General features: G+C 35.3%; 1 protein-coding gene across 1 annotated transcript in view; it reads right to left on the reverse strand.

Moving 5' to 3' along the window:
• The window catches only part of LOC122737331 (contactin-6-like), a 482,372-nt gene that overhangs the window by 10,638 nt on the left and 450,083 nt on the right, over positions 1-21,651 (reverse strand). The window contains 4 exon segments of the mRNA XM_043979812.1: positions 814-926; positions 17,051-17,237; positions 18,821-18,936; positions 19,029-19,263. Of these exon segments, the coding sequence (XP_043835747.1) occupies positions 814-926; positions 17,051-17,237; positions 18,821-18,936; positions 19,029-19,263 (651 nt within the window).

A 21,651-nucleotide genomic window follows, 5' to 3' on the forward strand; every position in this document is an offset into this window, starting at 1 on the left:
GACAACAAATGCTTTCTTCTGATGCATAAATATGACGAACTTGTCTCTGCACATATTTATTAAAAATGAATGCTATTTGTTTCATTAGCATGGCATATGATTTTTAAAATATAGTCAAACTATTTTATCACATGTTTAGGTAGGCCTTAGGGCCTAGGCAATCCATTTATGGCAGATTTTGGAAGAACATAGGCAGAAGAATTGTGTGAAATGAAGAACTGTGGAGAGTTGTAATTTGCACTATTGGAGGAAATAGCTACATTGATGAGAACAAGTGTGGTGTCTGGGAAAGAGAGGTACATTTTTTGAACCAGAGGACTCAGAGTCTAATCCTGCCTCTGTTACTACTTGAGTAATCATGTGACAGGCATTCTTTTTCTCTCTAGGCCTCCGTTTTCCTGTAATCAGAGGGAACTAGATTTGATGGCCTCTGTGATCTAAATCTATGATCCTATAAAATAAAAACATTAAGATACTTGAAACATATTCTTTTTGGAGGAGGGGTTAATGCCAAGTTAATCAAGAAGATTATTAAAAATAAAAACAGCTAGAGTTCAGTTGTTAGAATGCTGGACATGGAATTAGAAATAAAAGCATTCATGTGTTGTCTCCAACAGAGAATAGGCTGTAGGACCTTGGTCAATCAGTTAAATTTCAGTTCTCTAGTCAACTATATAAAGCTAATCTACGAAGTTATTTTAGTGGACTCATGGATCTTGTGAAGGGAATACCCTGTGTTATGTAAAGTAACAGATGCTACATATATTTCCATAATTGAGATGATTTTTAAAATGTAGATTTCTCTATACTCACTTTGTAGCCCAACACATCAGACTCGTTTTCCATGGTTTTAACATGTTCCCAATTCAAACATAATTTTGAGTTTTTCAGTTTCCAGGCTATGTTTGTTGGTGCTTGGCTTGGAGCTTCGAAAATAGATAATCACAAGATACAAATGAATATTAATTTGTTTATGGTTGCTGAGTGACCCATCAACATGAAAAGGCAAATAAGTCATGGCTGCTTAACATTAGAAGGAGTTAAATGGTTGCAATGCCATTATAAATACCATATTAATTCTAATCAGGGGGAGGTAATTGATTCAAATTCTACTCACTTGGGAGTGTATTTTAGAGAAGACATCGAATGAATAATGGCTTTGTGCTTGTTCAACATTAATTTCTTAATAATTGCTGTTGAATTTGTTTACCTTCCTGCATGTTAATAGTTTTAAGACATCATTAAACATGTTTTCCAGTTGACCATTAATCTATGGATACCAAAAATGTGACAGTCTCAATATACTTATTGCCATCTTGTCAACAATATGGTCAGAATTGCTTTTCTGATATCACCTATCCCTACCTTGCCATTTTTTTTACTACTGTCTAAAATATGAACTATATAATGTGTGATGTTTTCTAATGTAAGGAGTTTTACCTGAAACACAGATGTACACACACATGATACACACATTTAAAGAGAACAAAAGAGTATTCTTCTGATGATACTTTAACTCTTTGAGAAAAGGAATGCTACATTCATTGAAAAGTTAAAAATAAAAGTCACCATAAGGACAATGGATAAGCACACAATTGTAAAGAACAGATGAAAGCAAAATAAAAATAATAAGTAGTGCCAGTGACATATATGATGTGGATGTAGAGACATCTATTTAGAAAAAATACATGCACAAGAGAGTGTGAGAAACACACTATAGACAGCTCATGTGAATTATTAGTATCCATATGATGTCAAGAAAGCCTAAGAAAAATCCAAGGATGTTAGGTAAACTTCCTATAAGGAATTTATGTGAATATATGGAAAAGAATTCCATATATTAAACATAGATGGGTTATGATTTGTTTCCATGTAGGAAATAATCACATTGATAAAAATCAAAAGTCCAATGAACTATCAGAACATATTAAAAATTTGAAACTTAGTGTTATCTTATAGCTTCATTCTAAATTATCATTCTTAATGATTCTTTAGTTGGCAGCTAGGTGGAATAGTGGATAGAGGGGTGGGTTTGGATTTAGTAAGATATGGGTTCAAATCTTACTTCAAATATTTCCTTCCTGTGTGACTCTGGGCAAGTTACTTAAACTCTATTTACTTCATGTTCCTCACCTAGAAAATGGAGATAATAATAGCATCTAATTCTCAGGTTTATTGTGAGGAAAAAATGTGATCATAATGTTAAAGTGCTTATAACAATGCATGCCACATAGTAAGTGTTTTATAAATATTAGTGGTTGGGGGCAGCTAGGTGGCGCAGTGGTAAAGCATGGGGCCTGGACTCAGGAGTACCTGAGTTCAAATCCAGCCTCAGACCCTTGACACTTACTAGCTGTGTGACCCTGGGCAAGTCACTTAACCCCCATTGCCCTGCAAAACAAACAAACAATAAATAGATAGATAGATAAATAAATAAACAAATAAACAAATAGATAGATAGATAGATGGATAGATAGATGGATAGATAGATAGATAAATAAATAAATATTAGTGGTGGTAGTGGTGGTAGTGGTGGTGGTGATGCTTTTGCTCCTGCTGCTGATCATGATGATGACAATGATGTTGATAGGTTTAGGAAATTTTCAAATTCAACAATTTTTCATCTGTAAGGTTAAAGCATAGATAAGGTGTATTCCTTTTGATTCTTTTTTGTCTTACTTTTTAATTCAACAGAATATGTGAAAACAATATTGAACTCACTTTAACTATAACAGAAATAGATTTTTTTTCCCCTGGGAGCATTGACTGTTGACCTGCTAGATTAATAAGTTCTACAAAGGTTGTTTTGTTTGTTTGTTTTCAGAAAAAACAGAGATAAGAACTAGATTACGATGTACTACCTACTCTCTGGTTAACCACTTTATTATCATAACTCCTGGATCATCCCCTAGCTATAGTCATTAGACACCTAGTATAACATTTCTGAACCAACCCCACCCCAAACACCATTTTAATGTTTTCCCCTATGTTGCACACAGCAAAATGGAAGATAAACTTTTTATTTTAATGACTCCTACCTTCTCTCTCTCTCTGTTTCTGTCTCTGTCTCAATCTCTCTGTCTCTGTCTCAATCTCTCTCTCTCTCTCTCTCTCTCTCTCTCTCTCTCTCTCTCTCTCTCTCTCTCTCTCTCCCTCCTTCCTTCCTTCCTTCCCCCCCTCCCTTTGTCTCTGTTTCTCTGCATGTATATATATAGGCATATAGTACTATATATGGTAATGGGTGTATGTTTTTTTTAATTCCAATGTATCTGTCATATATTGCATATAGAGGAGGTATAACATAGTGGATAGAAAGAGTCTTAGTATGAGGAAAAATAGTTGCATGATCTACCTCTAAAAATTCTGTTGGTGGAGGCATGAAAAAACCCAACCATTCTGTGGAGAAATTTGGAACTATGCCCAAAGGGTAAAGAACTGTGCATACCCTTTGATCCATCGATACCATTGCTATGTTTATATCCAAAAGACATCCACAAAAAGGAAAAAAAGACCTATTTGTACAAAAATATTGACAGCAGATGTTTTTTAGTGGCTAGGAAATGGAAATCAAAGGAATGCCCATCAGTTGGGGAATGGCTGAACAAGCAGTGGTATATTATTTTGATGGCATATTATTATGCTATAAGAAATGACAAGCAGGATGATTTTGGAAAGGCCTGGAAAGACTTGTATGAAATGATGTGTAGTGAAGTGAGCAGAACCAAGAGAACACTGTGCACAGAGACAGCAATATTGTTTGTTGAAGAATAGTGAAAGATTTAACTATTTTCAAAAATACAATGATCCAAGACAATCCCAACGGACTATTGATGAAACATACTATCCACCTCCAAAGAAAGAACTGATATTGTTGGAACACAGACTGAAGCAAGCTATTTTTCACTATCTTTCATTTGTTTCTTTTATTCAAATTTTCTCATATAAAATGAATAATATGGAAATGTTTTACCTAATCATACATGAATAACCTATATATGATTGCTTTTTGCTTCAGGAAAGGGGGAGGGGAGGGAGGGAACAAGGAATAAAAATTGGAACCCAAAACTATAAATAAAAAATGTTTATTACTGAAAAAATAAAAATTCAGCTTAACAAAGAAAGGAAAAAATTTAAAATAAAATACTGGCTATGTGATCTTGGGCAAGTTTCTTTTTTGTTTTTAAGTATGTATTGAATTTAATATGGTAGTACCAACTTTGTCCTATTTGTCTCTGCTTCTTTTGAACTCCTTTATGCTCTATGTATATTTTCCCTTTCTTTTTTTAATATTTATTTATTTAAAGTTTTGAGTTTCAAATTCATCATTAGTCCTTTGGGATTCTCTTGGATCATTGCATTACTGAGAATAGTTAAGTCATTCACAATTGCTCATAGGTCAATAATGCTGTCACTGTGCACAATGTTCTCCTGGTTCTGCTCACTTAACTATACATCAGTTCATATGAGTCTTTCTAGGTCTTTCTGAAATCATCCTGCTTATCATTTCTTATAGCACAATAATATTCCATTACAATCATATACCACAGCTTGGGCAAGTCTCTTAGCCTTTTGGACAACTCTCTAGGAAAATAATTTCTTCATGAGTTTTCAGTCTTCATTGTTTAATAAAACAGAATTTCCCTATATCAATAAATATAAATTTGGACATAAATATACACAAACACAAACACACACACATACATACACTGACTTGCTCTGCTCATATACCCATTACCTTGGGCAGCAATGTCTATGTATACATGTTGACACAGATGTCTAAGGCAATATTTTACTTCACTCACGTATTCTGTTTTAAAATAATCACCTTCTGCAGGAGGACTCTGCCACCCTTCCATGTGCTAGTGACATTCCCTCCAAGTTCACTTTACGTGTATTTTGCATACACCTATGTAACCAAACATCCAAAGGCCACTGGCATGTGACACTCTCTTCACTGGAAAAAAATTAGTGCTTCACCCCTGCATCAAAGTGGGAAGGAGTTGGCAGGAATGGGGAGAGAAGAGATATCCAGGCTCTTCCAGCTCTTTGAGCTTTCTTAGCCTGCATCATAAAGAGAGAAGTGAAAGTGTCACTCTCTCTTTAAATAATTGATGGGAGAAAAAGACTGAAAAGATGCTGGTATAGGAGGTTCTGGAAATATCCAACATGTCCTTATCTCCAGCTAGATATTTGAGGAATGCACACTTTAGTGAGATTGGGAACTCTCTTTCTCAGTTGAGCTGAGGCTAAGAGAGCCCAAAAAGATCACATCTCTTTTTTTCTCCCATTCCTCTACTCCGGCCAACTCTGTCCTGGCCTCAACACCAATGAGGAGTAAATCCCTTAAAAGTAGGCTTGGGGCTTGGATAATACCTGTATATGCACTTGTTTTGTCTTCTAATAGAATATAATCTTCTTCGAACTAATGACGGATGTTTGTATTTTTTAGTTTAGTTTAGTGTTTTGTTTTGTCCTTCTAGCACCAGCTATTAGCAGAGTATTTGTAATACTATGTGTTGAATAAATACTTGTTTTACTGATGGAGTTAGTGTTAATAAACTAAGTTAATAAATACCTATGCATTGTTAAGATAGACAAAATGACTTAATTTGGCTATTTCAAATTAACTCTTTTGAATATAATGAATTTAGTAATAATTTAAAAAAACAGGGCTTTGCACTCAATAATAACTCAACAAACCCAGGCAATGTCTTTCTTTCTAGAACTTCAATGGTGAACAAATTTGATTATGTGTCCTCTTTCCCTCAACTGAGTTGAAGGTGCCTTTCTCAATTTCTTTTTTCACTGCTACAATGATACAGGAAATGAGCTCCCCTGAGATTCCAGTTTTAATCCCAGGGATGCAGTTTTGATGGGCTTCTTTTGTTTTTGTGTTCTTTAAAACTAAGTCCCACACATTAGCAGCTTCACATGCAATCATTACTGAGCAAATATAAATCTACTCCTTTCCTGTCACTGGCAATGATGGATTCTGAAGGTTTCATTTATGGCTGTCTATCCTGTATTTGTTTTATAAAGAAAAAGTACTCTTTCCAACAACATGAGATAGTTGATGGCACACCAACTGGGAGCCAGGAAAGCAGCTTCTCCTCTGTATTCTTCCAGGGATCCTGCCAGCTGGATTAAGTAACCGCACCTTTCTGTCATTGCTTCTCCATCCCCAACAAGAGAGATAAACATTTTGCCTCATAACTACTCCCACAGAAATTTAAGGACAAATTCATTAAGGAAAAAAAAAAAACAAACCTAAGACACTTAGGAAGAACTGGCATCTTAAACTTCAAAATTCAACTGATGCTTTCTGAACCTTTTTTATTTTCATATGGAAGAAAAATTTAGTATAATGCAAAGACCGTGTTGGACTGGGAAAAGATTGAGATTTGAGTCAGTACTGTCACATGACAACCATGTGACATTGGGCAGGCCACTAAACACTTAAAAGCTTCCATTTCCTTATCTATATTAGAAAATGATATCCTCTTATTACTATAACTTACATTAAAGAAGGCTTTACCATCTTCTTTGCTGCTACATCTTAAGGCTAGTAAGACCATTCCATTTGACTTGTAGCTGAAACCTCTTAGAGATATTGTCTCTCATTAGAATGTGTTTCTTTAGAGTATGGCCCATACTGATTTTTGATATGTACCTCCAATAGAGGCATACTTAATAAATACCTTTTTTAAGATTACTTCATTCAATTTACAAATATCTCTATCTCTATCTATCTATCTATCACTGTGGGTGAGTGATACATTTTTAAATATAATTAGTGGTTGTTACAAGCATTATCAACCTATAAATACATACATATATATGCACATAGACATGCACACATACACGTACATTCATACACACACACATACACACACACACACACACACATATATATATATATGGTCTTATAACACCCACCTTCATTTTTTCTGATAATTTCCTGCAAGATTATATGTGAATATATTTTGAATTGTAAAAGATGGTAGAGAGTCAACATGGTCTAAAAGTCAGCATCAGGGTGAGGAGTATCTGGGTTCAAATCTTGCCTCAGACACACACTAGCTATTGGGATAACAATTAATTAAATCTCTAAATTCTCCCAGGAAACTTTCTAAGACTATCAGTTACATATAAGGTGCACACATTCACTAGTGGAAGAAATTTCCAAGCTAGGAATTTAACACATTGATATAAATCACAGAAATAACAATTATTGTGTGTGGGTTTTTTTGTTAGTTTGGGGATACCAAGGAAAGGTGACAAGCTTTAATAATACAAAATATGAGTTATCAAAAGTATTGTTCTATTCACTTCCCCTATTCTGGCAATTTTATTACCTGTATTGCATTATCCTTATGTGATTATAGTTTAATTTGAAATATTGTTTCACTTGATAGAACTAACAACAATAGTTAGCAATGGACTTTATGGATAAGAAATATTTTATATATACATATATACACATGTACATATATACATACATACATACACACACACACACATATATATATATATATGTATATACATATATATATGTGTGTGTGTGTGTGTGTGTGTGTGTGTGTGTGTGTAAGCTTCCTGAGGGGGCAAGGGCTTTTGTCATTTTTGTCTTTGTATCCTCAGTGCCTACAACACTGTCTAGTGTATAGGTGCTGCTTAAAAAGGCACTAAATTGGCCAGTATAGATGTGCCAACATGAATCATTACCATTGTTTATACTTTATTCTTTATACTGTATTTTAGATCATTTTCCATTAACCAAATGACACAGTGATGTGACAGCAGCCTTTCACCACACTAATGGCTTCTCTGTGATCAATTTTTCTGTAGATGGCATTTATATTTGACTGTACAACACACTGTGAACTCAATTCAAAAATAACTTCTTATGTTGCACTTCTAAGGAACAGCATGGGGTTGACATTTGGGCAAGAGATAGAAAAAACAGCACAAGATGAAATAAGAGCTTAATGTTTCCTTTATGTCTAAATAAGGATTGATTGCATATTTACAGCAAGAAAGAATCCCACAGAGGGCTTTCAGCCAAAGTCGGGATCCCAATATAATCAAAATTCCCAAACATTTTTTCTCTTCCAGGGTCTAGCTATGTCTTTCTAAATAACAAGCATTTTTCTAGGATTGACTTACAAGTTCATATTTGTAGAGGTACAAGAGACATACTTTGAAGTTATACATAAAGATTGCCATTTATTTCCTTTATCACTGTATGCAATTTCAAGGCAATGTGACACTATCCTTCCTTTGGGGTTAGAGAACCTCAGTTCAAATCCTTCCTCATTCATGATGCCTGTATGCTTTTGGGCAAGTCAATCTGTTCAGGCCTCAGTTTCTTCAGTGTAAAATGAAGGGGCTGAACAAGAGATTATCTGGGGTCCATTCCCCATATAGTTCTATGATTCAATAAATTATAAAACTAGAACATTTTCAAAAGAATTGGTCACATGTAGTTAAAGAGGAGAAGTAGCAAAATGTCTGTTATGAGAGAGTTTAAAAAACAAAACTTCCTCTATCTGGGACTAAACTTGGTATTAATTTAATGATAATTAATTTACATTTGAATCATTAAGCATTGTAATTTAGTGGAAAGATGTTGGAGTAGGAATCAAGTTGTCTCCTGTGTATTGTAAAATGATCGTAGGTCAAGTCATTTATTTTCTGTAAAACTCAGTTTCCTTACTCTTAAATGGACTTCTTATAACATATCTTGCAGCTAAGATAGACTTTTGGACCTGGAATCAGCATAAACCTGAGTTCAAATATATCCGTAGACATTTACTAGCTGTGTGACCTTGGGCAGGTCACTTAATATATGTTCATCTCAGTTTCCTTAAATCTAAAATATAATTTTAGAGTTGATAAAGATAAAAATGGAACCTACTCACAAGGTCATTTGTTGTAAGGATCAAATGGGTTAATATGCCTGACACATAGTATGAACAGGTAAATACTGGTTAGTATTATTATCATTTACACTCACATATATAATTTTTAAATGTATTGTATAATATATATTAGATATAGTGATATAGAGTTTGCTTGACCTTGTTTGAGCCTCACCACAAACTGTATAAGGTATGTACCACACAAATGATTTTACATCCCCCCTTCAATTTGTGTGGTGTGTGTGGGGGGGCAATGAGGGTTAAGTGACTTGCTCAGGGTCACACAGTTAATGTCAAGTGTTTGAGGTCAAATTTGAACTCAGGTCCTCCCAAATTCAGGGCCAGTACTTTATCTACTGCCCCACCTAGCTGCCCCTCCCCACTTCAGTCTTAAAGGCAAGGTTCAAAGATATTAGATGACCATTATCACACAGCCAAGAAGCATCAAAGATTAAATTAAATACACATCTTTTCTCCAAATCTAGTGCTCTATTCAGCATACTACACCCATTTTTGTGAGACTCAAATGAAATAATACATGTGTACCCTCTTGGGAAATTGTAAAACACTATAGAAATATAAAATGAATTTATTCATTTCATTCAACAGATATTTATTCAGGATGTGGTACTATCAAGGATGTGGTACTGTGCTGAGACAAAACAATACAAATAAGAAAAATAACATAAGTGAATATAAGGAAATGTGGAAGCACCTTTATGAAAGAATGGCAAGAAGGAAAGAAAAATGAATCAGAAATGAGGACACAATAAATTACAACCAAATAAGAAGGCTAGTGAATGGTAAACAATGGACAAAAGTGTCTAATAAAGGTTTTGAGGGAATGACTCCAAAGGGATAACATTTATGCACTGAAACATAACCATTTAAACATAAATGGTTGCTAAATTAGCTAATGACTTGTAGGGATAGTTAATATCAAGTTCATCATGAATCATTTAATAAAAATTTCAAAGTCTTTGCTCTCAAAAAAAACCCTTTTTTTAAAAAAACACAGTGGGGCAGCTAGATGGCGCAGTGGTTAAAGTGCTGGCCCTGGATTCAGGAGTACCTGAGTTCAAATCCAGCCTCAGACACTTGACACTTACTAGCTGTGTGACCCTGGGCAAGTCACTTAACCCCCATTGCCCTGCCAAAAAAAAAAAAAAACACAGTGAAATAACTTATACCCCCTGCACCCCCCCCCACAATATAGCACAAATTTTCTTAGATGGTGTTTATAATTTCATTGGTTAGCTAGCTTCCAGTGGGAAAAAAAAATTCCCTCTACAAATATATATCAACACCTGCATCTTTATATTCTTATTCAGTTTAATGGGGAATTTATAGGTTGAAATGACCTATCCAGTTTCACATACCTAGTATGTGTTAGAGACAGAATTTAAACCCAAGTCTTGCTCATTATGATCCCAACTATAGGTACACTATGCCACCCTTCCTATCATAGAGTCCTTTTTAAAGGGAGGGGTGGAAAAGCTCTATGGTTTCATCATTGTAGGAATATCTTCTGCTAACACTATAATCGTATGGGGTTGCTTGGAGGCACTGATTAATTAAATGTTGTGATAGAAATCCCACAGTTATGTCAGAGAAAAGACTTGAACTCAAGTCTTTTAAGCCAGGAGATCAGAACTGTGCTGTGCTATCATGGGGTTCAAGATAGAGTCCATTTTGTCACAGGAAAGGTCAAAGATATGGGTACAAGAGCTTTGGGAAAGGGCAGGGGAGCTCTTCTCCCTTGGATGATAAAGGCAGCCTTCGTGGAGAAAGTAATACTTGTACACGGTCAAGAAAAAAGACAAGAAGGATCACAACAAGCTGACAAGTTGTGTGTGTAGTGGGAGAAACAAAGCAAAGCCAAACACAACATTGTTGAGATGTGATAACATATGTACTAATAGAAGCTTGGGGAAAGCAGTACCTGCCCGATTTGTCTCTAATATAATATAAGCTTAGTTCATACCACTGTGCTTCACATACTATACCTTTGAGACAACTGGCAAAGGTTGTTTTGGAGTGAAATGAACATCCAGGTGACAAATTTGCAAAATGACCATCTAATTGTATGGAGAATTCAAATTGATGTTTGCTGTCTTTGACTAATCAGAGTTAACTTGGATACCAACTCAAAGACAAATAACAGCTATACTAAATTTACAGATAAAATATGGAGCTCAATAACTTCTTGAGATTTTTATGAAATTATTTATGTTGTGGGAAAAACAATAACAACCTCAACACAAGAGTTAAAGGGAAAAAACTAAGTATGAATCTTGACCTTATAGTTTACTAGCTATGTGTCCTTACAATAAGTTACTTCCTCTGGGTCTTATTTTTCTTATGTATGAATAAAAATTTTGACTAGATCTCCAAGACCCTTCTACCTCTAACTTTCAGATTCCTTTCTTAGGGTACTGGCTTTATCAGTGCATTGGATGTTGTACCATAATAAAAATATTTTTTAAAATAGAGAAATTGCTGGATATAGACTCAGGAGGCATGGGCTGCAATCCCAACTCTTCAAATTTCTGTCAGCGTGGCCTTAAACAAGTTGCTTCTCCCCTCTAAGCTTCAAGTGGAAAATGAAGGAATTTATCTAAGTGTCCTCTGAGGCCCCTTCAGCTTTAGAACTGTGATCTCTAAAGAACAACACTTGATTCAAAAAGGTGCACAATTAAATTGGTAAATGTCCTTACAATGAACAAAACAGTAAAAATCCACACCAAGGTGAAATTTCAAGATAGTAAATTCAATTTCAAATAATTATGTTGCAAAACAATTTCATTTCCATTCTACAGAGGAGGATCTGAATAACAGAGATTTGGTTTAAAGAATAATCTTGTAAAAGCAATAAGCAACCAATAGCTGTCCATTAATCATTAACTATAAACTGAATTATCTTACTGCATCCTATTTAAAGTGAACATCAGCAGGTGAGAGGATTGAAGAGGAGAACAGAGGAGAGGGAAGAGGTCAGAATAAAAGGGAGAAGATAGAAGGGAAGGGGAAAGTTATATTTTACCAAGGTAAATCTCTACGAGAATAGAAGACATTCAGAATGTGTTAGGAGTGACTTCAGAAGCCATTCTGACCCAACTTATAGCTGGATGAGAATCCTCTCCAACTTGTGTGATAAATTTGTTTACCCGTCCATGGCTCAAACCCTTCCTATAAAGATGAACCCACTTTTTCTTCATATACTGTTCTTTTCATTATGGGGTATTTCTTGATCTTAGAAAGTTTTCCTCATATTGAGCCAAAAATATAACTTTTTGTAAATTTTACTTATTGCTCCTCTGCTTTTCAGTAATAAACAAAGCAATAACTGAATGCAGCTTTTTCTTCCTTCTTCTCAAAAACGTTGCCCTTCTCTTTCTCAGCCTAAACATTTCGACTTTCTTCAATTAAGCACTGCATAATCAAGACCTTTCTTGGTCTTTTCTTCCAATCCAAGTTTGTTTTCTCAATCTTATCAGGGCACTTCTTAAAATATAGCATCTCCAATATTTCAAATGCAATCTAATCATATCAGAGTATAGCAGAGTTCTCACCTACTGTATTTCAGGTACCATGACTCTCTTACTGCAACATAAGATCAATCAGTAATAATAATTACATATACACATGTGTATTTGTATATATGTACAATGTATACATATATGTCCGCTTATATATGTGTATATATATATAAATATAAACATGTTTTATATCTCTATAAACTTACATCATCCATGTATCTATCTATCTACTTATCTTTAATTTGTTCCTCACAACAACCTTTGGAGACAAGAATTATTTTTCCCAAAATATAGTTGAGGAAACTGAGGCAAAAAGTGGTAAAGTGATTTGCCTAAGGTCATTTGGCTAGTAAGTATCTGAGTCTGTATTTGAACTTAGGTCTTTCTGACTCCAGTATCAATGCTCAATTTACTATGCCAAAAAGCTGTCTATATCAAGTCAAATGTAGAGAACAAGGGAACATAGAAGATCACTGGTATCTGGAGAATTGGGGTGGAGGAAATAATTCAAGAACTCAAGTGCTTTTTATTAAGATTTTTAGAAAATTGTTATTCTACTCTTATACTGTGACCTGTGTAGAATGCCAATAGATTTGAATGAGCGCTTTGAGTGGAGATCAATAGCAAGATGGATAATTGCTTAACCTCCTTATCCTGCACTTCTAGTTACTTTTAGCTATTTTAATGTTGTCACAGAATGATGCATGTTAGAGAAAACTGGAACACTCACAAAAGGAAGGGAGGGTAATGAATAAAGTATAACAAGCATTCAACAAGGAAAGAAGACATCATTTATGACAATGGCAACATCCGATTTTGAAATTCTTAACTCTCAGTATCCTGTTCCTAGAGTGAGCAATTTTAGAATTGACTTTTATGTGTTTCCCAGTTAAAATCTCCTTTGAACCCAAACATCTCTCACTCATTGGGTCTTATTGATGTAAGTGCTATAGATAATAACAAGCATGTTTTTTCCTTTCTTTTGGTCTTTATGACCTCACCACTGCTTAGAACAGTACCTTATACACAGTTGTCATATAATATATTATTATTGTATTGGAGGAGAAAATTGAATATGGTTAATTTGTGGTACTCCAAGAGGGTGATATTGATATGTCTCTGCAAGATCTAGAAAGACAAAGTGGGACCAGTTACCCTGACCTATAATTACTGTGTAATAAGGTTGATGATTGATCCATGGAGACATAGGATGAATCAGCTTTCAACAAATATAAACTTGTGCACTTTTTCAGTTCATTTAGACTGCATAGATAACTAGATCAGGTAGTTCATGCCAAAATGACTCTCCCCACCTGTGCTCCAAAAGAGATCACTTTTTTATGCTAATTTTTCATTTCTCATTTCCCTCTTAAGCTTTGGATTGCTTAAAATGAAATACATTTAAATATCACTGATCAACTAGTTAAGGTAAATGGTTTACTTCAGATAATATTACTTTTCATAACAACAAGATAAAATATTTGTCATGTTATGAAGTTATAATTTTCTTTTTTAAATAATGTTTTCATCCACTTCCAACATACTAATGATATTGCCAGAGAATAAAAATGTGTCTATCATATAGATGCTTTTATTTAAATGTATCCTTGAATCAGATGAGAAAAATAAACTATTGAAAATCTCCTAATTATAGCTGACCAGTAAAGATAGGAGATCATGAGGAAGTAATGCAATCTAGTTCTCCCCAAACAAATACTACACTAAAGACCTAGAAAGAGTACCACAACAATTAGTAATCAGAAAATCCAAAAGGAAAATTAAAAAGAGTCATTTTACCAGAGCAGTTTAACATAGGGAGAAAGGTAGAAACTGAAGATAAATTTAGCCTCAAAGCAATGAAAACTTTGAGGTTGGGGGGAAATATTGGGCCTTGTAGAAATGTATCCAGTCAAGAAATTATTGACTCAAGCAGGCCCATGTCTGAAACTATGAAGCAGTTTAAGGAGTAGGTACAGGAACCAACTGGTGGTACTGTGACTCAAGAACTGGATCTTAATTCAATGTAGACTGAGAAAAGGCCATGTACTAAGCAAATGTAGCAACTGCTCAGGCCAAGGGCAATGTGCAAAGATAAAAAAGTGAGAAGTATCTTGGTGGCACTTTATTTCGAGGAGAGATGATTCTTCATCCTGCAATCCTTCCTGAGGCCCACTACTAAGTGATCAGAGTTGAGATGTCAAAACAAAAAAGAGCCATTCTCTTTTTTTATACCTGCAGAGGCATCCATTTAGCTGACAGAAGCTGGATCTGCAGAAGTTTATTGGCGCTCCAACCAGGTTCAAATCCACATTGGTATTGCCCAGGACCAGAAGACGGTCAAGAGATTGCAAAGTTCTGACAAGGAGCAGCACAGCAATCAGATTTTAAATAAGGAGGTGGGAGATTGTTAATGGACTTAGTGGTCAGAGGCAGCTATTAAGAATTCTGTATGAATTTAATTCTGTTTATGAGCATATGTACTGTTATTGCTGTAAACCATTTGGCCAATAAGTGATGCTAAGGGGCTGTTTTTATTTTTCTGAATACTCTGGGAATAATAAGAAATCAACTATAACATAAAGAATTTGAGCTAGTTTAGGAAAGGAAATGTGCTTCTATTGGCAGATATATATGAGACAGAGAGACACAAAGACAGAGACAGAAAGACAAAGAGACAGAATCAGAGAGACAGACATACAGAGACAAAGAGACAGAGAGAGAAAGAGGCAGAGAATAAAGTTTAAAATTGCCTTTCATAACTTGAAGTCAGGAATATGTTGGTTTTAATATTGCCTCTGACTCAAGTTTTGTGATAGTAAGCAAAATGTCATACAGTATCTAAAAATCATGAATTTAGAATTCTAAGTGACTTTAGAGATTATCTCATCCAATACCCCAATGTGAGAAAATTATTAATAGTAGGGGTCATTATCTTTTTTTTAGGTTAGAAAACTGAGAATAAAATAAATTGACTTGCCCATGACCATAAAGCTATTAAGTATCAGAGAAGAATTGGAATCCAAGTCTTTTCAATTCTAGGTTTAGCCTTTAACCCCTATATTATTTTGCCTTTCAAGACAACTAACCTCTTTGATTAAATTTTCTTAGGGAAAAATGGAATGATAACATCTGCACTTCCTACTTCATTGGGTTGTTGGAAGACTCAAAGGAAATATGATACATGAGAAAAGATGGAGACTGGACCTCCAAGAACTCTCAGCTGAGGAAAATTTCCCTGAAAATCACTGCAATAAGCCCTTTCTCTGAAACTTATTAGCTTAATTACCTAAGGACTGAGAAGTTAAGTGAATTACCAGCATCAGACAGTAAGTGTCAAGTTGAACCCAGAACTTGATTATGAGGCCAGCTTCCTAACGACTAGATCAGGCTACTGGTGGTAAAGTGCATTGAGATGATATAAAGATAAGTTATTACAGTGATCTCTGACTGCTCAGGAAGCCACTGACAGACTCAAAAAATTGACTGGCTTTTAAGAAAATTAAGATAACAAATATCCCTTAAACTTGTCCTATCAGCAATGCTACTCATTGAAGATGGAACAAAAGAAAACAAAACAAACAAACCAGCAAACACCAAAACCTTTAAGCTGTGCCACCTGCCTTATATGAGCTTTCAATGTAAATAGGAAGCCTGGCTAACAGAACAAATTCAGAATTTTAGGGTTCCAGGATCACCTGTATGACATAGCACCCTTTGCTTTGAAGAATCCATCCTCAGTAATACAATTCCAAATTAGTCTCAGATAATAGTAGAAAAGGCTTTAATCACTCCTAGGGGGAAAAATCAATCAATCGAGCATTCTTTTATGTGAGCTGAAGGACTATCTATCAATCAATCTATCTCTTGCTACTACAGTCAGATCTCAAATTATCTCTATGTGTGTACCCATTTGCTCTTGTTAAGTCATTTTAGTAGAGTCCAAATTTCTGTGACACCATTTGGGGTTTTCTTGGCAAAGGCCTTAGAGGAGTCTACTATCTCCTTTTCCAGTTCATTTTAGAGATGAGGGAAATGGAAGCAAAAAGGGTTAAATACTTTTCCAGGGTCATACAGTTGTTAAAGCTAAAATTCTAGCTAGACTGTCTAAAATCTAATGAGTGGTCGCTAATAAATGATAAGCTTTAGCAAGAGTTAGACTATTAAGCATTTATTAAGGAGAATAAGAATTTGGTAAAGAGAGAGAGAAAGGCTTACATTCATTTATCTGTTAAAGGGAGAGCACAATTCTAGCTCCCTTCTCCACTGGAGTCCAAAGGAAAAAGAGCGAGTCAGAGCACCTGGCTCTTCCTTCTTCCTCCCACTAGCAAATGTCACTTCCTGACACCAAAGAAAAGACTCCTGGTCTTGCCCTCAAAGACCTTCACTTCATGGGTGGAACTCTTCTACAGTACGTCTCTAGCAGGTGGCGTCATTCCAATTGTTACACAGCTATAAAGCCTTAGAGGCCAGATTTGAACTCACGTCCTCCTGACTTCAGGACCAAGGCTCCATCCACACATATTTTCTATATCTTTATCTATTTTAGACTAATACAGTCTACTGAGGTATGGAGTTTGCTTAAATACTCACGAGATTTTTTAGTAGTGACATTCACTGGATCACTTGAAGGCCCAGTTCCTGCAGTATTATAGGCTCTCACTGTTGCAAAGTATACTGTATTGGCTTTTAGCCCTGTGATGCTTTTTGTTGTTATATTTCCATTGACCCTGATTTTACCAGCACTGGTTTCCTTTGAGTCTTCTGTCCAATATAAGACCTATTCATTGAAAACAAAGAGGAAAGCTCATTGTTTACAAATGTTTGCTACATTGTTTAGAAGGGGTAAGAGTTGGAGGAATCCCACTTATTTGTTATAAGGAAGATAACATATTTGATCAAGGAAATGGTCAATTAAAAGGACAGTATAAATATTTATAAGGAAGAGACAAAAATATAGTATGATGCCAATTTAGTAAAGGGGAATAGGAACACTAAGTTATTTGGAATATATAAGGAAAAACTTTTATGAAATTGTAAATTCTAAACAATTTTATATATCTAGTATATACTAATAAAAAGTCAGCAAGAAAAGTTTTTAATAATCCAATTACACCACTTTTTAGAACTTTTCAATTTTTTTTTTCCTGTCTCAAGTACTACTTGATAATTTAATGAAGGAGCATTTATTAAGCCCTTAGTATTTCTAAGATACTCTGTTCGATTTGGCCAGGCTCCTCCTCTTCTAAGTAAATTTATATTTCAGTAAGGGCCATATGGCTATATATTTATAACAATAAATAATGTGGAGATGAAGAACAACTTCCTCTTCACTACCAGTGACACCTCCTAGCCAACTGACACTAACACTGATATAGACACAGGAGTTCTGGGAGTCACAGCATCTTGTAGAGCGCTGGTCCTACTTTCAACCACAGCCCACACAACCATCATCTAGGGAAGCAACTCATGTGGAGATGGGGAAGTCAATCCCAAGAACCATCAACTAACTGCTGCCTACAGAGCAGGCAAGCCAGCCGAACTGAAGAACTGAGGCACCCTGAAGTTAATATATGGGTCAGACTATGTCAGGCAAGTCAAAGTCCCTACATCTCCTTGACTGCAATTTCTCTTCAGACCAGGATGGAAACAGCCTAGATCCTAGAGATGAATCTGGATTTTCTATGTTGATTTCCTTTCAAAATAAATAAAGGACAAAAACAACAGAGTTTTAAACTCCTTCAAAAATGTATGCATATTTTTCTCTCTATAGAAGGTAAATTTTTAATCTGTAGTCTAGGAACTTGCTTTAGTAAAATTAAAAAAAAGAATTTTTTTGCAGGTCAATGACGGTTGAGTGACTTGCCCAGGGTCACACAGCTAGTAAGTGTCAAGTGTCTGAATTAGATTTGAACTTGTGTTCTCCTGAATCCAGGGTCAGTGCTTTATGCACTGTGCCACCTAGGTACCCTGAAACTTTCTTTTTATAACTATATTTTTGTAACTATTGTTTTTCCCTTTGTAATACTATGCATTGTATTTTATGCCTTTTAAATCATTATTTTGAAAAAGGGAACATATTTTTTCCAGATCACCTAAAGGGAGGAATAAAACTCATAATCTCTCTCTCTCTCTCTCTCTCTCTCTCTCTCTCTCTTCCTCCCTCCCTCCCTCCCTCCTTCCATCCCTCACACACACACACACACACACACACACACACCTCTAAAGATTTTACTTCGTTGATTTTATCTTGCTTTAGTAGCCCTTAAGGGTCATTGCTATACACTAAATAACTAAAGTAGAACTGGGGAATGTCATTTAATATTTCTAAATAAATATCTGAATTAACTTAGCAGATACTACCTCATAACCGAGCACCCGTCCTGTGCTTCTGTTCCAGGCAATGGCATTCCAAGAAATGTCCACTTCAGAGGCCGAATAGCTTTGTACAGAAGCTCCAGTTGGGGCCAGTTGAGGTTCTGTGATCACAAAAAAGGAGTGATTGGCATTATCAGAATCTAAAATCAAATTTAAAACACATGTGATGATTCAAGGAGGCCTTGCTACTCACCATCTTCTCCTGAGTAGACAATGGTTGCTGGACTCAATGTGCCTTCACCTTCATTATTATACACACCAACTTTTACTTCAAATGGGGAGAGAGGTATAAGACTTTCATTCCTGTAGACATACTTTGAGGCTTCCACAGAAGCCACTGATGCTTTAGTCCATGTTAGAGAGCCAACTGGCCGAAACATGATCATGTATCCAAATCCTTCTCCATTCTGCAGTTCTTCTGGGATTGACTTTGAGAAGAGAGTAAAACAAAAAAAAACAAACAAAAACTTTGATCATTTGGTAGCAGATTCTTTAATATTTATTTTTAAAGTACATAGCTTATTTGAGCAGCTAGGTGGTACAGTGGTTAGAGCACTAACCCTGGATTTAGAAGGACGTGAGTTCATATCCAGACTCAGACACTTGACATTTACTAGCTATGTGACCCTGGGCAAGTCACTTAACCCCAATTGCCCCACAAAAAATGTATATAGTTTATTGATTATCTGGCATTTAAGTCCAAGTTTCAGAGTTGGAAGAGACTTCAGTGTCATCTAGCCCAATTCACTCTTTTGTAAATGACTAAAATGAGGATAATAAGATTAAACAATTAAACCAAAAAAGGAAGAAGTCAGAAATAGAACTCAGGTTCTCTTTCCCCAAAAGCATTCCTTCCCTCATTCATCCCTCATGAACATTTCTTTTGTATAAATAATAAGTATCTTCTTTATTTAATAGGCTGTTTAAATAGATAATAATTTCCCTATTTCTAGAATGATGCATTAGATCTGTTAGAAAACATAGACTCATTAACCTGAACCTTTTTATTTTACTTTTCAATTGAATTCCAGTGACTTTATAATTGCCAAAATTCTAAGCTTACTAGTGTCAAAAATGTATTTAAATCACATGTCTCCTGACTCTTTGTTCCTTAGACTATTTTTGAAAGTTTCAGAATTTATCTTTTTGAATGTATTTGGTTAAATAGATGAAGTTTGAAATGAACACTATTGCAAGTTTTGCATATATATTTTATGACCATAGAGTTATTCATAAATTATAATTGTAATGGTCACTAGAAACATACAGATTGATATATTATAATAGTATACCACCATTATAAACAGAAGTTATTTTAATCTATTCCAAATATCTCTTTAAGACTATGGAAATTACTATTTTTATTTTTAAAAAGTGAGAGGGAGGGGCAGCTAGGTGGCACAGTGGATAGAGCACTGGCTCTGGAGTCAGGAGGACCTGAGTTCAAATCCAGCTTCAGACACTTAACACTACTAGTTGTATGACCCTGGGCAAGTCACTTAATCCCAATTGCCTCACCAAAAAAAAAAAAGTAAATTAAAAAAAAGTAAGAGGGAAATGCTCTTTTGGAGTTAATATTTGTGAAAAATGAGGAAATGATCCTTCTCTCTTAGAGTGCATGATAGAAGAAAGGAAAAATAAAGAGGCATAATTTTAAGTAAACTGAATTTATTGAGAGTAGATTCTAAAGTGATTAGAATAAATATTGGTATAATCTTATGGCATGAAATTCTAGTCCAAAGCAATTGAATCTAGATGATTGCTAAGCTCTATGGAATGGATTTCTGATGACAAATATAAATGATTCTGATATGGTAGAAAAACTTATTTTTTTCTAAAAAGAATGAAATGCATAAATTAGAACTCATGGAACAAGTTAGATAAAAATGCATTTGAAGAAAATGCAAACAAAGGCAGGTTGCATATTAAATAACAGAGTGTAAAAGGGTGTTATATAAAGTTACCCCATCAACCAATCATTTAATTAGTACTAACCACCTCCCTATGTCATGGTCCTTGTGAGAAAACAATGGGGTTTTAGGATTCCCCAAAGGCCCCATTGAGCCTGGCCTAACCTCTCTTAAGGTCAGCTCAGAGTCAGGAAGTTATGTCACTCAAAATCATACCTACCTGAAAGGCTTGTTTCTGGGGGGAGAGGGGGGGTTCTCTGAACTTTGAACTCAGCACATTCCACTCATGAGACGGCCCTCAAATTCAGTGAACCAATAGATTTGAGTGGTGCTAGCCAATTAGCTTTGAATAATGTGTATGGGTGAGCTCTTCTCTGACCCACAGCAAGCTTTCACAGACACTCTCTCAGGTCCTGGGAACATAGAAGGGGAGCCACATGGCCCAGTTCTCTCTTTCACTTGCTTCTATTTTCTAGCTAGGCTTTCCTATCTTTCAGAGCCATGTTTGCTTTCTTTACTAATACTTAATATGCTTTAATAAAGGCTTAATGGCCCAAAAACTGGTGCAGTAAACTCTAATTTCTAAGTTATGTAACGATTGGAATGATGCCACCTGCTGGAGACTTACTGTAGGAAAGTTCCGCCATGAAAGGAAGGTCTTTGAGGGCAAGAACATGCGTCTTTTCTTTGGCGTCAGGAAGTGACGTTGCTTAGTGGGAGGAAGAAGGAAGAGCTGGGCACTCTGACTGGGGCTCTTTCCTGGGGACTCTGGTGGAGAGCGGAGCTAGAAATGTGCTCTCCCTTTAATAGATAGGAATCTAGGCCTTTTCTCTCTCTCTTTATCAAATTCTTATTCTCCTTAATAAATGCTTACAAGTCTAATTATTGCTAAAGCTTATAATTTAT

Source organism: Dromiciops gliroides, chromosome 1, assembly GCF_019393635.1.
Source record: "Dromiciops gliroides isolate mDroGli1 chromosome 1, mDroGli1.pri, whole genome shotgun sequence".
In the NCBI taxonomy this organism is placed as follows: Eukaryota; Metazoa; Chordata; class Mammalia; order Microbiotheria; family Microbiotheriidae; genus Dromiciops; species Dromiciops gliroides.